This window comes from Thamnophis sirtalis, unplaced genomic scaffold, assembly GCF_051295495.1.
Source record: "Thamnophis sirtalis isolate CommonGarterSnake01/CBP01778 unplaced genomic scaffold, rThaSir2_p1.2 scaffold_3, whole genome shotgun sequence".
NCBI classification, from domain to species: Eukaryota; Metazoa; Chordata; class Lepidosauria; order Squamata; family Natricidae; genus Thamnophis; species Thamnophis sirtalis.
Genome location: NW_028261383.1, coordinates 158,612,866 through 158,634,666, shown reverse-complemented (window position 1 = coordinate 158,634,666; position 21,801 = coordinate 158,612,866). Strand labels below are relative to the sequence as shown.

Genomic DNA, 21,801 nt, shown 5'->3' with positions numbered 1-21,801 from the left:
ATGCTGCCTGTGAGAGTCACTTAGAATAGAGGACAAGTGTCTACAGTGTCCCATTGGGTTGAACCCTCATAACATAGCATCATTGGTTTTTTTTTTCTTCCTTACCTTGATTCCAGTTTTTGTGTGAGGAAGGTTCGGGAGACTACATTGCCCGTATTGATGAGCCCCAATCCTGTTCCTATGTGCTGACGATCCATACCACCCGCATCTGCCACCACCCGTTTCTGCGGCCTCCATCCACAGCCACCCCTCAGTCCATTCGTTGTCACCCAGCCCTCAGCCCTGCTGAATATGTGGAATATGTCAAGGCCCAAGTATGTAAGTATACCCTGTCAGTAAAGAGGGAGAAGGCTCTTCCATATTTCGCTTAGTGAGGGTGAAAACTCAAGTCCTCATTTATTGTTTCCCTGAAATTGTTTCCAAATTCAGTGTCAAAAAGTGACTGTAGAAGCTTTTTTTACAGACGTGTGCTGAAATGATGGGATTCAATTTTTTTTACTCCCGGTTCTTTGGGCATGGCTTGGTGGGAGTGGCAGGGGAAGGATACTGTAAAATCCCCATTCCCTCCAGATCAGTTGGAACTCGGGAGGCAGAGAATAGATGGGGCGAGGCCAGTCAGAGGTGGTATTTACTGGTTCTCCGAACTACTCAAAATTTCTGCTACCGGTTCTCCAGAACTGGTCAGAACCTGCTGAATACCACCTCTGGTGTTCTGGCTTAGATCATCTTTTTTCTTATTTTTGATAGTTACATAGGATAGATGCAGGACTTGGAAAATTCTGCTCCCTACATCCTTCCATATCCCTATACCTAAATTGGAATATAAACCATTCCAATTGATTATACTCAGGTTGAAAGGGGGGAAGAAAGGATTGTCCTTCTGTCCCATTTTCTATGGATAACAGGACGGATATATGGAAGCGAGAGCCAGGGATCAGAGAGCAGCTTACAAATTTTCTCTGAGTCATTGAATGATTCAGATTTGGAGATTGGTTTAGTGTAACTATTAAGTTGGGTTCATGTTTGTGAGGTGTGCTTAGTGGTGGTGGTGGAATGTATCTATATTTCCCATAAGAGGGAAACATGAGGTAGAATAAGTCTATGCATTTCTGTAGAAGGTCCTGCACCTACATGACATTGAAGAGAAAGAATTAGTAGAACTGCAAGGCATGGGATATCCATACTGCTTAGATTTATTGAATGGCCACCTTGTGCAAGCAGGGCGAATAGTCCATAGGTCTGAGGACCATGAGGTGGGGTGGTATCAGGGATTGTCCATTTGAAAGGTCCCTCAGCCCCTCTGCTGCTTCTCAGCTTTCTTTAGTTCTGATTAGATTGTAAAAAGAAAGCTATACCCAATGCAATATTTGCAACAAAGAATCTACTAGTGATTCCTTTGGAGAAAATCGTGATGTTATGATGATGATCTGTTTAGTGATCAGGCATCTTCATGGGAGTTAGAGTTTTATAGAGCATTTAATGTCTTAAATTGCTGCAGCTGATACCAAGCGCAAAGTGGAGGAAATTTCGGAAGAGCTGAAGACTTTAGACACACAGCTGTGGAATGAGCAGGATGCCAGCACTCCTACTCAGGATTCCAATGAGAATGGTAAGCTACTCTTACCTTTCCCTAACTGGGCCCTCCAAATTTCCCCCGTCAGCCCAAACATGGTCAGCATGATGTTATTGAGAATATCTGAAGGGCACTAGATTGAGGAATGCTTAATCAGAAAAGTATTATGGAAATGAGTTAACGTAGATGGTTTTCAGTGCCAAATTCCATCAAGAATGGCAACAATTTGTACATGTAGGCAGAAAGAGAAGAGAGAATGGACAAAAATGTCAACCTCTTAAACCAGGGGTGTCAAACTTGATTTCATTGACGACTGCATCAGGGTTGTGTTTGACCTTGGGGGCAAGTGAGCATGACCAGGGGGCGTGGCCAGCTTGATGTCACTCGTGTCGCCGCCTGTGGTCACCCGAGCACTCTGCCAGAGAAAAAGAACTGGATTTATCTTGATATTAAAATAAAACTGAGGTACTGATCTGATTTTTTGGGAAGAATGTAAGTCCATAACCAGAGTGGCTCACAGAGTATCGCTCTTACTCTTTAATGCTTTTTTTAAAAGAATAAGAATCTTCCAGGTATAACTTAAGAGTGGTTTTGGTTGTAAAATAAAGAGCTGCCACATCTCGATTCAAATGGCTAAATAAAAATTTCCTAACTCATCAACGACCAGGACAGGGCAAGATCTACAATGTTTACCAATTTAAATATAAATATCATCATTGCTTGCAGCATTTCACTATACTTTCAGTACTCTGTTTTATATTGTGATTCAAATGTAATTAATTTAATTTAATCTAAAAAAACCAACAAAATTGGCTGAAAAACAAGGACAAATAGACTGAAAAACAGCTTCTATCCCAGAGCAGTAACTGTATTGAATTCTACTGCATAGTGGAATACTAATGCAATACCAGGGGTTTTCAATCCAATTGTATAGAATATGAAGGATGTGTCTTTTTGTTTTATTGTTTATTTATAATGTACACTGAGGATGACATTTAATTTCAATTGTACGAGGTGCAATGACAATAGTGTAAATTAATTTATGGACAGAGGAGCAGTGTTTTAGCAACAGAAGCTGAGGACAACTAGTTCCTTTCTTCTAAGAAAAATTAACATTTTTGTATTATGGGCTGGGTTAATGGCTTCTTTTTAACCCCACACTCCTTATGTGTGATATTGCGAAAAACCTAAAATGGCTGAACTAGATATAAATAAGTTTAAAGCAACCACACAACCATACTCTATTTTCAAATGGGAAACTTTTCTATAAGCAAATTGAGGTGGCTAGGTCCTGTTTTTAAAAAAAACTCTTTTTACTGGATTTCTTATCAGTGTGAGAACCAGCTCTCACACCACGCTTCCAATTTCAAAATGATTGGGCAGCTTCCTTTTTTGTAAATGTAGTGAGTAGAATAGCACTTAGACTTATGTACTGCTTTGTATTGCTTTTACAGCCCCCTCTAAGCAGTTTACGGTATCAGCGTATTGCCCCCAACAATCTGGGTCCTCATTTTACCGACTACGGAAAGATGGAAAGTTGAGTCAATCTTGAGCCAGTCAGAATCGAACTTCTAGCATTTGGCAGAATTAGCCTACAATACTGCATTCTAACCACTGCACCACTACACCTCTAAATAAAAACCTCTCAAGAGGACATGAGGTCACATGGTGTCATCTTGGTTCACCAATGCCTGGTTGAAGGACATTATAGAGATGCTTGGCTTGGATGTTTCCCTCTCATTTAATGCCTTTTGCTTTGCTTCTTTGACCAGTGGCCCCAGCCCCTTCTCCTCCTCTTGAGAGTGAACCTGGGGATGAATCTGAGTTTTGGGAGAGAATGGTGCTGCACAGAGAAGGGAAAGCAGCTCAAACTCCAGACCAAACAAAGGTAACTTCCTATCACCATATTGCAATTTCAGTTATTTCTAAGACGGTGATGTTAAACATGGACTCCTATCTCAAAACTGGGCATGCTCTCTTTTGGACTGTGAGATTTTCCTTTTGCTGGAGTAAGACAATCCCGCCTTTTATTTTGTACCTCTTTCTCATGGCCTCTGATTTAGTTTTCTGCTTGATGATCTATTTTAATTTAATTTGGCATGCCTAGGTAGCCTGCTTTTTTAAGATATATTTTCTAATGTTTGAATAAGTGGTGGTATTCTGTCGATTCTTACCGGTTTTGGGCGAACCGGTAGCGGCGATGGCTGGAGGCTCCGCCCACCCACCCCAACATAATGCGCGACTTTCTGTGCATGTGCAGAAGGTGGTGTGTGAGAGCTTAGCGAGTGCGCTCACATTTGCGAACTGGTAGCGAAGGTAAGCGAATCCCACCATTGGTTTGAATGTACTTATACCTTATAGTTACACTTACACATAAATAGAGCAGAAGGTTGCTAAAATCAGTGTAAAAACGTCTTAAAATGTTACATTTAAACAGCATTAAACAACATTTCCTGATAGAACAGTTAATCAGTAGAACAATTTGCCTCCAGACATTGTTGGTGCTGGAGGTTTTTAAGAAGAAATTGGACAACCCTTTTGTCTGAAATGGTTGCTTGAGCAGAAGGTTGGACTAAAAGACTTCCAAGGTTCCTTCCAACTCTGTTATTCTGTTAAAGCTACTGAAAGCAGCAGAGACTAAAAATATCACAACTAAAATTATTTAAAATGCCACCAGCAGTAGAAGTGCAGGAAATTGAAAGGAGAACCGAAAGACCGTTCATGCTGAAAAAATAACAAAGCGCACATCAGGCAAATGTCTCTAGGGAAATAGGTGGGCACAAATTTAATTATAAGAAGGCTTCCTGACTAAAAGTCCTATAAAGTGCAATTAAACATTTCAAGCTTGTCACATTTCAACAGAGGAGGGAATGCCATAATGTAGGTGGTGTAAAAACATTTTGTTGTTGTTGTTGTTGTTGTAGTTACTTGGCGATTTTAATTTTCAAAAGGAGAAGGCAAAAGATGCAGCCTTTGAAGATTAGATGGGTTTCTGTGGTTAAATATCATTTTGTAGGACAATCCTATTAAGAGCAACCATAGCTAAAGGAAAGTCCAAAAAAAGTAGAGATTCCTGATGTCCCAAAGGTGCTTTTTCAAGGGGCAACTGGAGAGAGGGTGTTTTTTGAGAATTTTCATTGATGTTGTTGGTCTTTCCAACACTAGCACTGTATACCGTATATTCCAACAGCCTGCAGAGATTCTCAGTCATCCAGGTCATGGTTGTCCCAAAGGTGCTTTTTCAGGGGGCAATTGGACTTTCTGGTTTTTCTTTGAAGACATTTCGCTTCTCATCCAAGAAGCTTCCTCAGCTCTGTCAGGATAGTGGGGAATGGAAGGATTTATATTCCTTACAGACAGCTGGTAATCGGCATCCTTAGAGCAGGGGTTCCCAGACTTTTCTATACTCTGCACCCCTAGAATGCTTCTGATATATTATCGCACTCCTTACAAAAGTAAATAATTATATGCATATAATTATGCATATACACTGTCATTTTGAAATTTCTAAACACAAGGTTTTGCACCCCCTGGAATATTATCTTGCACTCCCAGGGATTGCTAGCACCCCAGTTGGGAACCCCGGTTTTAGAGGGTCATTGAAGAAAGTTGGAGCACTACTCAGGTGATCCTAGGGACACAAATAAACCTCCAAGTAATTCAATGACCCTCTAAAACAGGGTTGTCAAACTTGTGGTGTCATGGCAGGGTCACGTGTCGTGACCCACCCACCCCTCATTGAACTAGGTGTGGCTGTGGCTGGTGCATGATGCATCCGGCCTGTGGGCTGTGAGTTTGACAACCTTGCTGTAAAAGGATGCAGATGACCAGCTGTCTGCAAGGAATATAAATCCTTCCATTCCCCACTATCCTGACAGAGGTGAAGAAGCTTCTTGGATGAGAAGCAAAACGTCTTCAAAAGAAAAAACAAGAGAGTCCAGTTGCCTCCTGAAAAAGCACCTTTGGGGCAACCATGACCTGGATGACTAAGAATTTCTACAGACCTTTAGAGGTTCCTGGACTAATAATAGTGCAATTAGGAATTAACCACAATGGTGCAAACATAGAACAGCCTCAACATGTATGGGGAAAAAGCAGTATGTTGAATTGAGTACATCAGCTGGGATGGAAGAATTACCCAGATCAGAAATCCACCAGCCAGAATGAATGGTAAAACTCAAAGATGTACCACTTGGAAATCCCTCCCTCCCCATTCATTTCTCAGGTCAGTGTGTTGTGACCTGTCGGCCACCGGCCCCTCCAGCAGCTGAATCAGAGGAGGAGGCGTGGGAGTCAGGGTCAACATCAAGGCAATCTGTGAGCTCCAAGGGGGAAGAGGGAATGTAGCTGGCAGAGAGAGAGAGAGACAGAGGTGGAGCCTTGGCCATCCGTCAGCCCTTAGATGGAGAGTCAACAGCCCCCAGGTCTGGAAGTGGCTGATGAGGAAGAGGAGGAACAGCTAGGCCCAGTGCCTGACATGTAACTGTGCAGAAGGCAGAGGAGAGGAGAGCAGTGGAAACCTATGGGCCAATCCTTGGGACGGAAGAGCCACCGCTGCTAGCAAAGTCCCACCCTAGCTCTGGGGATAAAAGGCAGGGGGACAGAGAGGAATAGATGTGGTAGACAACTATTTATCTCCCTGCTGGATGGACTCGTTAGCTTGCTGTGAGGGAGAAACTTTTTGCTGGGGCTGCCGGCAGTCCTAATAATGGAACCATTGATTTAACCACAGAGAGTTTGTCGTGTTTGGGCAGCTGCGTCAGAACACAGTGTTTTTAATGTGCAGCGCTTAAAATGAAACCATTTGTCTTTTCTCCTTTTTGTAGGAGGAAGAACTAGGGATGAGGACAGCAGACAGTCGCCTAGCAGGTAAATGTAAAGTGCTTTGTGGATGGATCTAGAGAGTGTTGAGTGAACGGATGCCATGCGAGTGAGATCAGCCAAGAGGACATTTTGGACTTCAATGTTTCTCAGCAGGGACTCAACCCTCAGGCTTTCCAATTAGCTTTCAGCACTGACAGCACAGTACTCATATAGGGCATTTATGTCTTTAATGACCTCTGTGGGGGCTAACTGCCCATTCAGCAGCAACATTGACTCTTAATCTTTTTTTTTATCCCCGGGTATTTTAATTGTTAAAATAGTAAGATATAAAGGAAAAAGAAATCTATATTTAGATAGATAATGAAACAACTCAAAGAGAAGCAACTGGGATTAGAATTAGAATTCTTTATTGGCCAAGTGTGATTAGACATACAAGGAACTTGTCTTCGGTGCATAACTATTAAGTGTACTTAAAAACACGATGGGGAAACTTTCAATCTCCGCTTCCTTTCCATTTGTTTCCGCAACTGCTGACCAGAACTTCAACATTTATACTTTTAATTGAACATTGAAGATTATTTTAATATCTATTTGAGTCTTTTCATTTGTTATTTTTGTTTTTCTGGGCTCATAATTCCAAATGTCTAAATTTATCCTGCTGTGTAAATGTGTTGGTATAGAAGGAAACTATTCTTGCTTACATTGAGTTAGTCCAACATGATAGATACGGTATGTACTGTCCCTTTTGCCATAGCTGTGTAGTCTCTTATTTTGATCTTCCAATCTGATATCAATGGTAAATGTATTGCCGAATTTGTTCTTGCAGCTGTCAGCATATATCTTAATGAATTGTGACTGTTCATTTATGTTTTCTGGGATTATGCTCAATAAACACATTGGTGGTTTCAATTAAAAATTTATCTGTAGGACTTGGTGAATATTTTTATTATTTCTTCCCAATATTTTAGGTTCTTTTTACATAACCACTGCATATGATGAAATATTCCCTTTTTTTGTCCTTCAATTTCCAGCGTTTATTGTTACACAATTTGTCTGTCTTGAAAATTATTAGCAGATCAATATGCCATCTGTAAAAATGTTCCCTTAATCTTTGATAAAAGTAAAACAACTTGCTGCGGTAAAACCGGCACACACTGGGCTTGGCTTTGGTATAGTAAAGCTATAATGTTTGTGCTCATGTTCCATTTTCCCAGCTCAAGGAAGAGAAGGGAAGTGTTTCCTTCACTTTCGAATTGGCTGCATTTGGCTGGTATTCCTTGTCCATTATATATTTTGTTTGATCTACCATGATATGTGAGCTCTACCTCTTAACAGTTTAATTGAGCAAACCATGGTTTAAAATACTGGTTTAATCTTACAGGTAAATGAAATTAAACCTGAGTTATTGAAAATAAAATGAAAGCTTCCAATCATTGCCTGACGTTGGTTGGGATAAAAATCAAGAGGAAGGCAATTTATGAACTCATGTCTCAATAGCATAGTATGCTTTATTATAGGAATAGGAAATCATGACACAACTAGAACATGCAGAGAGATAATTGCACCACATTTCTTTGCATAAAGAAAGCCAGTGGAGGCATCTGGTTAGCATATGTAAACTATACCCAGTGCAGTGAAGGAAGCCTAATGAAAAGATGGGGCTTCCATCTCTTTGCAGACACAGAATAAATTATACAAATAAAGGTAAAAGTTCCCCTTGCACATATGTGCTAGTCGTTCCCGACTCTAAGGGGCGGTGCTCATCTCCATTTCAAAGCCAAAGAGCCAGCGCTGTTCAAAGACGTCACAGAGGTCACGTGGCCGGCATGACTAAACACCAAAGATGCACAGAACACTGTTACCTTCCCACCAAAGGTGGTTCCTATTTTTCTAGTTGCATTTTTACATGCTTTCAAACTGCTAGGTTGGCAGAAGCTGGGACAAGTAATGGGAGTTCACTCCGTTACGCGGCCCTAGTGATTTGAACCGCTGAACTGTCGATCTTTCTGATCAACAAGCTTAGCGTCTTAGCCCCGAGCCACCAGCTCCCTGCTTAAAAAATAGATACATGCAAGTTTGCATAAAGTTGATGCCGGTCACAGAACAAAACATCGCTAGGTGCTGTGTACATATTCTGAAGATTATCTGACCTCCAAATAAATTGAATTCCTTTTGTCTTGTGTTTTTCTAGATTTTAAGAAAAAGATACATTTCAAAGTTATTCGAAACCCCGGGGACTTGGTGCAGTTTATTCAGGACATGAAGGCAAATGCCCGGAAGGTGAGGCTTTTTAATAGGACTTCCTAAATTGACTCAAGCTTACTATTATGATAAGCATCTCTTTGGCCCCTGTAGCTACACCGAGCAATCCTCCCCTTCCTGGTGCCCTGCTGATGTTTTGGATTTTTATTTCTAAAAGTTCCAGTCCGTCTGATACCGGCTATCCATAGATTCACACTCACACCAATGCACCTAGAAAGGGAGAGGGGGAATTTACAATATTTTGTAAAGCCTTACCCTTTGGTAAGATGGGTGCGCCCCCCCCCCCCAATATTAAATAAATAAATATTTTGTGATTGACCTTGTATCCCCAGAGCAGCTGATTTATATAACCCAAGTCCTTTCTGGAAGGTGCCCACCAATGCCTGCAAGCCCCCCCTTTTCACCCTTCGTCTGCTTGTAGCTTTAAAAAGCATTCTACATCTTCTATCTATAGCTCACAGTCGGACTGGGTGATGCTACCTCTTCCCCCACCCTCACCCCCTTGGCAGTTTCTGAACTCCCCCATGTCCCTTTAGGGCAAAGAGAAGGCTGGTGAATCTGAAGACACGGCGCAAGAAAGCTCACCCCAAATTAAGGCAGATCCAGAAACGGGACACCCTGAAGACGGAGCTCGGGAGAATGAAGAAGATGAAGAAGATCTAATAGGGAAATTTGAGAAGGAATTGGAAGACATTCTACTACCTAAGTCTGAAATGTCCAAGCTGAAGGAAGAAGTGAAAACCGAAATGGAGAAGGAATTTGACAACATCATTGATGAGGTCAGGATCCCTTGGAGTAGCTCCATTTTTCAGTCCAACCTTCTGATCTCTCCCTCCCAAAAGAGTGATGGGGCCATTACTGGCTATTCCCAAGCCTTGCATCCCCATTTCCTTCCGTACCAGATGGAAGGAAATAGACTAGGAAATGAAATCCTAGACTGAGGAGGAGAGAGGAGAAGATTGCAGAGGAAAGGTAAAAAGATTGGTCCAGCAACATACCCCTCTCACATTGCAAGCTTCCCAGAGCCCTACATATCCCACACATTGTCTGAGGGAGAGGTATGCCCCGTTCTTTCTCTTCCTTTCTGTTGGGTTGCTAGTTTTCCTCTAATTCTTGGCGGGGGGAGGGAGATGCCTGCCTACTCAGTTGAGATTGGCTGATGGCATAGTTTTCAGCCCTGACTGCAGAGGTTTTAAATATTACGATGAGAACTGCACACACTACACTTATTGGGTGGAAACTAATGAAGGAGAGAAGCAACTTAGAACTATGGAGAAATGTCCTGACAATTAGAACAATTAATCAGTGGAACAACTTGCCTCCAGCACAGGGGTTGTGAATGCTCCAACAATGGAAGTTTTTAAGGAGATGTTGGATAACCATTTGTCTGAAGTGGTGTCAGGCTTCCTGCCTAAGCAGGGGGTTGGACTAGAAGATCTCCAAGGTCTCTTCCAACTCTGTTATTCTATATTCTGTTATCTCTTCAGTATATTAAGGGTCTTGATGAGCTTACAGTAGGAAGGGTAGCAAGCATTGTACTTCTCATATACATTGTACTTCCTGTAACTTTCCCTCCTTACCTCTAAATATGTGCTGGCTAAAGGTGTCGTCACATTCCACATTTTTTTCCTTCTCCCATATTCTTGCCACCTTGTGATATCTTTTAAAAGGGCATGTGTATCATCAGTGTCTGAAAATGTCCTTTAAATTGCTTCATGAATCCAGGTTTTGGCCATTCCATTGCTGAAAGTAATAGAACCTGTTGAACAAACAAACAAGTACAGGCAGTCCTCAACTTAACAACAGTTTGTTTAGTGACCGTTTGAAGTTACAAAGTGGCTGGTGATGATCATTTGTCACACTTAATGACCGTTAACGGCAACTCCACGGTCACTTGATCAAAATTCGGATGCTTGGCAATTGACTCGTATTTATGACGGCTGCAGCCTTCCGGGGTCACGTGATCAACTTTTGCGACCTTCTGACCAGCAAAAGTCCACAAGGAAGCCAGGTTCACTTAACAACCATGTTAATTTAACGAGTACAGGGATTCACTTAACAACTGTGGCAAGAAAGGTCATAAAATGGGGCAAAACTTACTTGGCAACTGTCTTGCTTAGCAACGTAAGTTTGGGGCTCGATTGCAGTCATAAATCGAGGACTACTTGTATTAGATTCAGCTCTTCGGAAGAACCCTGATCTAGTAATCCATTACTGCTTACCAACAGGTTGAGGATGAACTGGGAACAAAAGGCCTGAAAGGTGAGTTTGACCGAAAACAGGCCTCCAAGTCTTTGGCTTCCACCCTCAACAAACTCATTGACAAGTTGGATCCTGGCAAAGCTCCACCTGAAGAAGAGAAGGTTCAAAAGCAGCAGCAGCAGCAAGAGGAGGAGGAAAAGGAAGAGCAGGAGGAGGTAGTGGAGGAGACCAACACTGCTAAAGAAAACCCACCCAAGCCAACCCCTGGTATGATCCAGAAGCAACAAAATCAATCTTATCTTGAGCGTTGATAATGTGGATAATGTTTTTGAATCAACCAGCAGGGGGCATTTTTTTGCCATAAACTGCACCAAGTGATGGCTTCCTTGAGCTGTCAAAGATCAAGGTAAGGTAGTTAACAATCCTCCTCATAGTCTGTGGAGATTCTCAGTCATCCAAGGCACGATTGTCCCAAGGGTGCTTTTTTTTCAAGAGGCAACTGAACGTTCTTGTTTTTCTTTGAAGGCATTTAGCTTCTCATCCAAGCACCTTCTTCAGTTCTATATTCGAAGGGTGTTTGTCCCAAAGTGCATAGCTAAGTGTTTATGGTGATTCTTAAGTCATCCAGGTCATGGTTGTCCCAAAGGTGCTTTTTCAAGAGGCAACTGGACTTTCTGGTTTTTCTTTCGAAGACGTTTTGCTTCTCATCCAAGAAGCTTCTTCAGCTCTGACTACAAGCCGTCCAATAGGAACTGTCTGCAAGGAGTATAAATCCTTCCATTCTCCACCATCCAGTCAGAACTGAAGAAGCTTCTTGGATGAGAAGCAAAACCTCTTCAAAGAAAAAAGTCCAGTTGCCTCTTGAAAAAGCACCTTTGGGAACCCCCCCTAATAGTTTCATTTCATGGAAATTACCAGATCACCTCTGCTGGATTGCAGCTGGATGGCACTGCTTTACAGTACTTATTCCTGAGGTGTAGTTCTAGCTGGTGGTGAGGGGAAAAAATCTGCCCAGAGACATCTATTTTGTGAAGTAATTCTGGGCTCTGTTCACTTCTTAGTAGCAGCTGATAAACTACTGGAGGTGGCTATACATATGCATAGCTCTAGAACTGATAGCGAAACTATGGCAGGTGTGCTGGAAGTGGCACACACAGCCATCTTTCCAGGCACGCGAGCCATCGCCTGTTGCACTTCCGGGTTGCAGTACGGCGGCCAGCTGGTCTTCACACATGCAGGAACACCAGAAACCGGAAGAGCAGCTGCCCAGTGTGTGCATGCAACTGTTCTTCTGGTTTCCGACATGCACATGCATACTGGCCACCTGGTCTTCCGGTTTCTGGCACACATGCATGCATTAAGACCAGCTGGTTGGTGTACATGTGCACGCTGGAAACTGGAAGATCATCTTGGTGCGTGCATGCGCATTGGCCACCTGGTCTTCCGATTTCCAGTGCTCCCACGCACGTGAAGACCAGCTGGTCTTCACACATGCATCAGTGCCTGACATCAGAAGACCAGATGTCCAGTGCGCGTGCACGCACTGGAAACCAGAAGAGCAGCCGCCTGGCACGTGCATGTGTAGCGGGCGGCTGCCCTTCTGGTTTTCGGCATATATGTGCCCACACGCTCCCATTTCAGCACTTGGTGCCGAAAAGGTCCGCCAACACTGGTCTAGATTCATTAGTTTGGAAGCCATCAAGGTTAGATGGAGAGATGCTTCTGTTCAAGACGAAGGCTTTGTATTTATAGGCCAAGAATTCCAGAGAAATGCCATTTTTGACTCTCAGTGGAATAATATTCCTTCTCACATTTTAAAATGGTTTATTAATTTTCTAAATACAAAATAAAAGCTAGCAAGAGCTAATTACTTAGAATGGGGGGGGGGAGGAGATTAAAGAAGCCAAGCAGAAAGCAAAGATGCAGAAATCAAGAGAAAAATTATTTTTGAAGAAGTGACTTCTGATTTTTTTATAGCATATAAAATAATATATTATTTTAATAATATAAATATAAAACAAACTCTTAACTCTGCTTGCAGCATTGTTTATACATTCTCCCTGCAATCTACTACTTTTATTCTAATCCTCAAAATCATATATTGCAACATTTTTACGCTTTACTGCAAAAAAATAAGAGGTTTCCAATCATTAAGTTTAGACAATGTCCTATCTCTAATTAAAGTAGTCAATTTAGTTATCTCTGCAAGTTCCAATATTTTCCCTATCCCTTCTTCCATGTGGATGAAGTCAAATCTCTCCATCTTTATGCATATAATAGGCGTGACATAGTCATTATATATAAAAACAAAGCTCCATAATTTTTTTCCAGCTGCTTATCCACTAATTCCAAAAGAAAAGTTTCTGGTTTCAACTGCAAACTTAAAATCTTGTATGTTATTGAGTACAAAGTTTTCTGGCTTGTTACCCATCCATCAACCATGATAAAATATCACTTCTTGTTGATTATATTTCCAGCATAAGTTTGAAGAGATGTTATACATTCTAGAAAGCTTTTCCAGTGACATGTATCAATGATACATTGCTTTATAAAATTTGGTTTAAGATTACTGTATAACGTAGTTAAATTTCAATTTTTTCAACCAGGTATTCTCCCACTGATCCCTGTGTATACCAAAGAATTTTAGCACATTGTATCATACATTCTTTCACTTCTATTTCATATTCAATAAACATGCATTTTAGCAGATATAATTATCATTTGTATACAGTTCTATTTCAAATTCAAACTCAAGCCAACTTTCTAATAATTGTATATAACAAAAGCATTAACATGAATAACCTTCTACCACCAGTTCTTTGGTTTTTATTCTACATTCTCCTTGACAATATTCTAATACATCACATTTAAGACATTTTATATTTAGTAATATTTCTCTTCTATAAAATGTTTCTTGTGCTGACAGCAGCAAATATATTTTTGGGCACAGCATAAGTTTCTATCTGCTCCATATTCTCAATATGGCATGTCTAACAGTGGCTTTTAAAATCTACATTAGCCTTAACTTTATCATGCCATAAATATCCATGCCACCTAAATGTTAAATGATGCCCTTCTAATTCCAAAGGCCTCCTGTTTCTTAGCATATCCATTATTTTATCCTAACCAAACAAGGTACAAAATTTAATTTCAAATCAGTTAAATTTTCCTCTTTCTTTTTTATCTTGTAACATCTTATATTTAACACCTCATTTTTTTCCTGTGAAACAAATCTTGATAGGTCTTTCTTCCATTGTTTAAATGGTACATCAAATGTCAAAACTGGTATGGTGTGAAATGAAAAATAACATTCTAAGCAAGACCTTCATCTTAATCACAAAAATTCTCCTCAAGAATGACAATTGTGTTTTCTCCCATCTTAACATGTCTTTTCATATTTCATTCCAGTTTTATTATAATTATTTTGAAACAACATACAAGCTCATATTTGTCATATTAATACCCAAATCTTTTATCTTTTTCTCAATCTTAAAACCCATTTTATTCTTCAATTCTATTTGATCTTGTGTTTTTGTAGTTTTAGTCAACATCTTTTTATGTTTATTGAACAAAAAAAATCTGGAAGTGCACCAAATTCTTTTAATTTTCTCATTAAAGTTTCAATTCCATTTAAATAGGTTCTCTCAGAAACTACCAGGTGATCTGCAAAGGTTCTTAATTTAGAAGTTTCTTTTTTAATCTTTAAAACCTTAATCCTCTACTCTTATGTCTCTGTTCAAAGCTGAAATATGGAGACAATGGAGAAGGAAAACACTGTCTTGTTGCTTTTTCTATTTCACACGGTTTAGATAAATTTCCATTAACTATTATTGGGTGCTTTCTGTGAAATCAGCTTTATCTATTTTATAATACTCTCCCTGAAGTCCATATCTTCCAAATTTTTAAATGAAAAGGTCCAATTTAAATTTCCAAAAACTTTCTCTGCATTCCAAAAAATTAATGCAACTTATTTTTTATTGTGCGATTCAAAGTATTTCAAAATATCCAAGACCATTCTAAAATTGTCCTTTAATTTTTTGTTCTGAAACATGATCTTCATGAATAAATTCTGGTAAAATTATTTTCAATATATGAGCTAAGGTCATTGTGAACAGTTTATAATCATTATTTAGCAATATTGGCCTATAATTTCTTGTCAGAGTCAAATCTTGTCCTTTGAGTATTCGTTATATATGCCGTATATATAGTATATTTATATTATAAATGTTTATATATATAAATAGTATGGCCTCATTCAAAGATGATTCTTAGCTACAGCTAGGGGGGCTTGTTCAGTTACAACGTTAGTACCATTTGTGACCATTTGAAGGACTTGCTCAAAATCAGTCATTCCTTAGTCATCTCCTGTGTGGATTATTGTAATACATTTTAAATGGGATTGCCTTCAGAAAGCGTTCAGAAATCACACCAGATACAAAATGCAGCGGCAATATTGGGAGTGTATCCCAATATTCCAGTGTTTCAGGAGTTGTATTGGTTGCCACTTGGCTTCTGGAGTTGTATTCAGTGGGGCACTTACTGTCTTTTAAGTCCCTACGTGGCTCCAGACCCAATTCTCTGAGGCAATATTTTCCTGCAAATTCATCTGCCTGCCCATTCATATTGAATATGGGTCCATTCTCTTCATGTCCTCTCTGTAGGAGATTGTCATCTGAGGGGGCCTTGAAAGCGGGCATTTTTCCCTTGCCACCCCCATAGACCTTTCCCATGGAAGATCTGCTCCTTCCTTCCTGAATTTCAGGAGAGCAATTAAGACCTAGTTGTTCCACCTAGCACAGGAGAAGGTCATTCTGTATCTATATCTTTGATGTTGCCCATTTTCTTTGCATTAAGATGGGTTTATTATTTCTTAAACATTAGTCTAGATTTGAGTAAGGGAGATCATGATATTTGTGGGAACCAGGATTCATATGAATGAAAGCATGCAGTTCCCAATGAAGTATTGTATCAATTCCCTCAGAAATTGCTTTCTTTAAAACACCGTTAACGGCTTGCTTCTTCTCCATTCCAAGAGGAATAATTCTTGGCTTTAAAATTATTTTGACCTTTGTTTGTGGTAAATGTTCCCAACATTTGTCTTTTTTTTTTTTTTTAAAGACTGCTCTTCAACTTGATTTTGGCTTGGCTATGCATAAATCCTGCTATTTGGGCTTTTTTTCCCCCTCCAGCGTTTTGTTCCTTCTAATCAGAGACAAGATAGCTCAATAAAATTTAGGGTCACCCAGGTCAATGTTTCTATTTTCTTTCTCTCTTTTTTAGATATTCTATAATGTAGACATCTACAGACCTTGAGGGCAAGAATGCATTTTTGATTCTTAAGCTGGGTTTTACATAATGCTATTGAATTAGCATTTGTTCAGAATTCCTGGCTTTATCATCACTGTTATTAAGGTCTGTATGATGTCTGAACTATCAGCTGAATGTAGCCTATCCCGTGACCCGTCAAAACCGCGGTCCACAAAAGTGCGATCGACGAAAGCGCGCATTTGACGTCATCATAGCGCGACGAAATAAATTAAAAATTGAAATAAAAATACAATTAAAGCAAGCCGATTCACATAAAGGTAAGGGTTAGGGTTAGGGTTAGGTTAAGGGTTAGGGTTAGATTTAGAGCGTTAGGGTTACGTTTAGCGTTAGGTTAAGTGTTAGCGTTAGGTTTAGCGTTAGGTTAAGGGTTAGGTTTAGGGTTAGATTTAGGGTTACGTTAAGGGTTAGGTTTAGGGTTAGGGTTAGGTTTTGGGGGGTTAGGGTAAGGTTTTCGCTTTATTTTTACATTTTTCGATCACAGCGCGATGTTTTCGTCGCGCTGTGATGACGTCAAATGCGCGCTTTCGTCGACCGCGATTTTGTCCTCCGTGGTTTTGTGGTGGAACCGCCTATCCGGTAGAGTCTGTTTTTCTAGTGTTTAAGAGGCAGGGGCAGATATTTGTATTCTTGGGCAAGCAATAGAACTAAGAGGTTTTATGAGCTCTGAACAGTGTATCACTAGGGAATTGCATTCAGTTTTAATCGCCAGAAGTGGTAGAGTCTTGGTCAGCTGGTCAACCTCCTGGGACTTCTTGCCTTCCTTTTCCTCTGCTGTCCAGAAACCTTCTGCTTTTGCAAAAGTGTTGAAATGCTTTAGAAGGCCTCAGTCTTCTGCTCAGACACATTATGTAAACAACAACAACAACAATAACAATAACAATAATACTTTATTAAAGTGTAACTAAATTGGCATTTGGGAGCTTCCATCCACTCATTGCATTTGTATTTTGTAAGCTGCCCAGAGTCTACTGGGTAGTTAGAATATAATTCATTTTTATGGGCAGATTGTGCCCAGCCTTGCTAGTAGGCACCTTGCAGTTTGCACTTTCCTTCTCTCTCAAAAATGCTGGCAGGCTGACACGCCTCTGTCCCCCCCCCCTTTTTTTATCTCAGATGGTGACCCAGACGGGCGCGTGAATGTCAGGGTCACTAAAGTAAAACCAGGTAGCGCTCAGCAGAAGGAGCTGCGAGTCCAAGAGATGAGCAGGGACAACCCACAGCTGCGCCACATAGAGAGTGTGGTTAAGGACCTCTTGGAGAAGGAAGGCCTGAAGGCAGAAGGTAATGCAGTCATGCTACCTGGGATTGGTGTGTGCATGTATGTGTGTGTGATAATAGGAGTCCATGTTTAGGCTGGGGGGGGGGGTCATATGGTTTGTCAGGGGCCTTTCTAGGGCAGAGCGGTCAAGGACACGAGGCTGCCAGCAGTCCAGAATTGCAGGCTGCACACTGTCATGGACATCTGGATGCTAAGCTGGTTACTCCATTATCTTGATTGATTGGTTGGTTAATTTATTTTCTAGGATGTTTTTTCACGTTGCCCATGTTTTTTCTGTAGTGAGGTTAATTGGGAGAGCCTTTAACTGATTGGTAGAACAAGCATCTTTAGCTCCTTGCATGATCTTTCTTCCCATGTACAAACAATCCCAAGTTCCATCCTTGCATTTCAGATTCCATGATTTTAGGTACCAGTGCTAGAAAAGGCCTCTGGTTGGAAGCTGACTGTAGAACAGAATTGTCAGTGAAAGGATCTCATTAAAAATATTAAAAGGACACAGATGGTGATATCTGTACCCATTCAGTACCTGTGAACAACCAAGATGTGCAATTCATCATTTATGTTCAGTGCTTCTTTAAAAAGAAACAAAGAACACGCAAGATACATTGACTCCTGTTAATTACCAGGAAGGAAATAATGAAATGAGTAGTGTAAGAAATCGCCCTAGTGTAAGAACTGTGTGTGCCTTACATATGGTTAGTGACCAGGGAGCATTTTCTAAAGCTGTATCATTAATGATGGAGAGTCTTGTTTGATTAGCCCTTTGAGGTACAGATAAACTGGAAAGGAAAAGATAAACCATCATTCCCAGGGCTCCAATAATTTGTCATCTGACATTTTTGTTTTTGTTTTTAAATAAATTTGCCCATTTATTTTGCCTTAAATAGATGTAGACTGAAAATAATTATCTAAAGCCAAAACATAACATTAATCTATACTATAATTTTAATGTACACACCTCCCATAAAACTCCAAACAATAAAATAAATGCATTGTTTGTGGACAATGAGAGTGGGGAAAAATGGATTTATTGGCAAAATTTAAAACTAAAATATTTACATCTGCTCTGGACTCTATCTGCACCCCGCAAAGAGACAGGAGACACCTCAGTTTGGAAAGCCCTGATCTAGACTGCACTTACTGGGTAGCTGGAGGGCTACAACAGAAGGGCAAGAATGTAAAATGGGGAAGAGGCTATGCCATGTATATGGGTAATGCAGGGTCAGAAGTTTGCAGGGTATTTCTGCAGAGAAATCATTCCTCCCTCCATCCTTCCTGATTTCCAGGAGCCACAAAGGCAGCACTCAAGAGCCTCAGGTTGCCAATAAAGTAGTTTTCTGGATCATGAAGTAATATTGCTTTTTGTCCCATGAAAATATTGGTCACAATGTATAAGTATCTAGTGTTACAATAACAGTTTGATGTGTAGAATCTGTTCATTAATAAGTCAATTCATTTCTTTGTGGAAAAATAAGTTTTTTCATAGTTTTCCAAGAATCCATTTTGCCCTTCTAACGTCTAGGATGTGTGCTTTTTTTGTTACTTTTAGGTGCTTTTTTATCCTAAGTATTGACACTTCCTACTAGTTTATGACCTGAGACTGTAGCTTTTTGTGTTGGTTACTTTGGTGACCAAACAAAGAATAAAGATTGAGCAAATGGCAGGATTTTGTTCCTTGAAGATCAGGCTTAAGGATATTGGATTAACCATCCTGTGATCCTGCGAACACCCCCCTCCCCTCCATATAAACTCTTTATTATATGATTCTTAAAGACCTTGCTGACAAAATTGAGAGGGGTGTTAAACCAATCTCATTTTGCCTCAACTGATTTTTCCCCCCATAGGTGTTGTAAAGTCAGAGAAAGGATAGGCATCCATGATGTGCCAACTCATTTCTTGGTTCTAGCAAACAAGATTTCAATGTGCTCAGTATTTGTTTGTCTCCATTCAACTTGTTAGCAGTAGTTTCAGGTGACATATCCTCTTCTCCTCTTATAGTGAGAGAAGCAGGGTCAATCACAGTCACAAATTTAAGATGACACTGGGTTTGGGCTGAGGCCAGAGCCAGGTTATTCGTCCAGTGGTTTTATCTTTTGCCATTCCATTGCTTTTCTTATTTAGAGAATCTGCCCTGTTTTGCCCAATAGCAAGAGGGAAATTCTAAGAATTGTAGTTTCAATATGTTTGAATGGCAGTAAATTAGAGAAGATTATCGGAAGGCTCTTGGGACTGCCATTAATGCTTGATTCTCTGTGATTGGCAGGAAAAATTGAAATCAAGATTGTGACAACTGGTGGTTTTGGAGATGATGATGATACCCACTGGCTTTCAGAAGAAGACACCAAGAACCTCAAAGACATTTTCTTCAATATTTTGGTAAGGACTTAACATCCACACTAATATAATGGGGGGAAATGTTTCCTTCCTATCATCTCAGCCTAACTACGAAATTGCTTAGAGTATAAAAAGCTAGGAGGCTGGCTTCAGGGATTTCATTGGGAGAGCAGCATTTTGTGTGCATTGTGGCAGTGGGGGAGAACTCTGCTGGGGAGTTTCTCACATTTGAGGAACAAGGGTGGGGCAGCAAGGAAGAAAAGTCCCATTGTGTGAGAAAAATTCCCTTTGTATAATGTTGCACTCCACTTCTTCCTTGTTGGCAGAAGGGACCAGTTGGTGAATTTTGGGAAGCTCTCTTCAAGAGATGGCAAAGGTGAAAAACCAAATCAGGTTTCAGAGTGGAATTATAGTGCTCCCGTGCATTTCAGTGTGTTGCTATAACACACTAATCCCAGGGAAATACTGGCAGTATTTTTCAGCCCTTTGAGGAAGAATGGGAATGAGCACTAGGCCTTTTAGGTTTTTTCCCCTCTTAGTGCAGCAAAGAGCTTCAGCCAAAAATTAATCCCTTTTGCCTTATACGTGGTGGGTCTGTCTGTCTGTTTGATTGCTTTGGTATTTGTTTCTTAGATCCAGGGCACAGAGGAAGCACATAAAGAGCAACGGCGGCAACGCCAACTGGAAGACAACTACCGTTTTGTGTGGGGGCGTAACCAGGAGGAGCTCCCTAGCACTGGTGGGACCGAATCGGATGACTTAGACTTTTGATCTTTTGCCAATCTTCAGAACTCTGGCATTCATGGAGGCTCCTTGGTAGGATTTGGCAGGCACCATTTCCCTCATGTGCATCAGGAGGACCAATTTGTTTTGTTGCTAGAATCTCTGTTGAATGCGCATAAGACATTGGCAAGCCCAAGGCAAGCACCATTCAGACAGAGCTGTGAATTGTCTCCTTTAAAGCTCTTGCTGTCAAGTGAGTTTCTCTAGAGCATCCACTGCGACATTTCCTCCCGCACCTTAATGGCTTCTGTAGGGCTGCCTCACATGGAGACAGTGGCATTTCTGCAGGTTCCAAGCTTTTCCTCCTTTTTCAAACTATTGGCCTCGAAGCCAAATTCTTGGCTTCAAAATGATTAATGATGCGCACAAAAGAGAATGAAAGAGAGGAGCCCCGTACAAAAAAAAAAATCCCAACGATTCATCTCAGGTGTGAATCAAGTCGGGGAGCTTAAAACTGGTGCCCTTTTGTTTCTAAAACCCTCATCAATTGGAAGGATCTCATGTTTCTTTGTCTCACCTGTGTGCCTTGAAACGCCAGAGGAGAGGACACTCTTTCCTTGTGCAGTGTTGATCTCCTCCCAACAGTTTATTTTTCTTTAGGTCTGAATGTTTGAATTGTGAGCAAGCCTGCTCCAGCGTACAGGCTGCCCTTGACTATCTTCATTTCTGGAGCAGTAAGCTAGGACACATCCTGTGTGTACTGAAATCAGCAAAGAAATGTGGTGGAGGGTTGGGAGAAAAGCTACTGTAGGCTGATCTTCCTAGCCCCATTGTTTCACATGCTAAAGGGCCTTAGACATAGGAGTATGTGAACTGCATTAAAAATGCTTGCTTTGTAACAAAGATTCATGGAGGTACGGGACTGGCTGTTCCTTCTGTGAAGTCTCAAGAAGGGAAGCTAGCTGAAATTTATGATTTATTTCCAATGCCATTGAACAGTCTGGGCTGCTGCATGGGTGACTGGAGGTGAGGAATTGCGGCTCAAAAGAAGCAGTCAGGCTGAAGAAATAGTGTTGCCTTCCTTGACACATCCAGGACAAATTGCAATTCATTTTTCTATCAATAAATCCAGATGAACCCAACTAGAGTTTGGTGTTTACTTATGTGACTCTGAGTGGAAAGTATTGGCTACAGAAGTGCCCTGAGCAGAGCATCAAGTCCTTTCTCTATTAAAATAAATAAGGTGGTTTTCTTGTAAAACAAAGCATCATATCCA

The 21,801-nt window shown here is 40.7% G+C and overlaps 1 protein-coding gene across 2 annotated transcripts in view; it reads left to right on the top strand.

Annotated features, from left to right (window-relative positions):
• OS9 (OS9 endoplasmic reticulum lectin) overlaps positions 1–21,667 on the top strand; it is a 36,980-nt gene extending 15,313 nt beyond the window's left edge. Inside the window, exons 6-15 of one of the 2 annotated variants that reach the window (XM_087710573.1) lie at positions 117–318; positions 1,499–1,609; positions 3,346–3,461; positions 6,400–6,442; positions 8,589–8,677; positions 9,196–9,438; positions 10,888–11,128; positions 17,303–17,470; positions 19,732–19,844; positions 20,436–21,667. In XM_087710573.1, coding sequence (XP_087566699.1) covers positions 117–318; positions 1,499–1,609; positions 3,346–3,461; positions 6,400–6,442; positions 8,589–8,677; positions 9,196–9,438; positions 10,888–11,128; positions 17,303–17,470; positions 19,732–19,844; positions 20,436–20,573 — 1,464 coding nt within the window. In that variant the 3' untranslated portion in view covers positions 20,574–21,667. The remainder of the gene's footprint in view (positions 1–116; positions 319–1,498; positions 1,610–3,345; positions 3,462–6,399; positions 6,443–8,588; positions 8,678–9,195; positions 9,439–10,887; positions 11,129–17,302; positions 17,471–19,731; positions 19,845–20,435) is intronic. The other variant, XM_087710574.1, reaches the window with a different exon arrangement.
• The last annotated feature ends 134 nt before the right edge of the window (positions 21,668–21,801 follow it).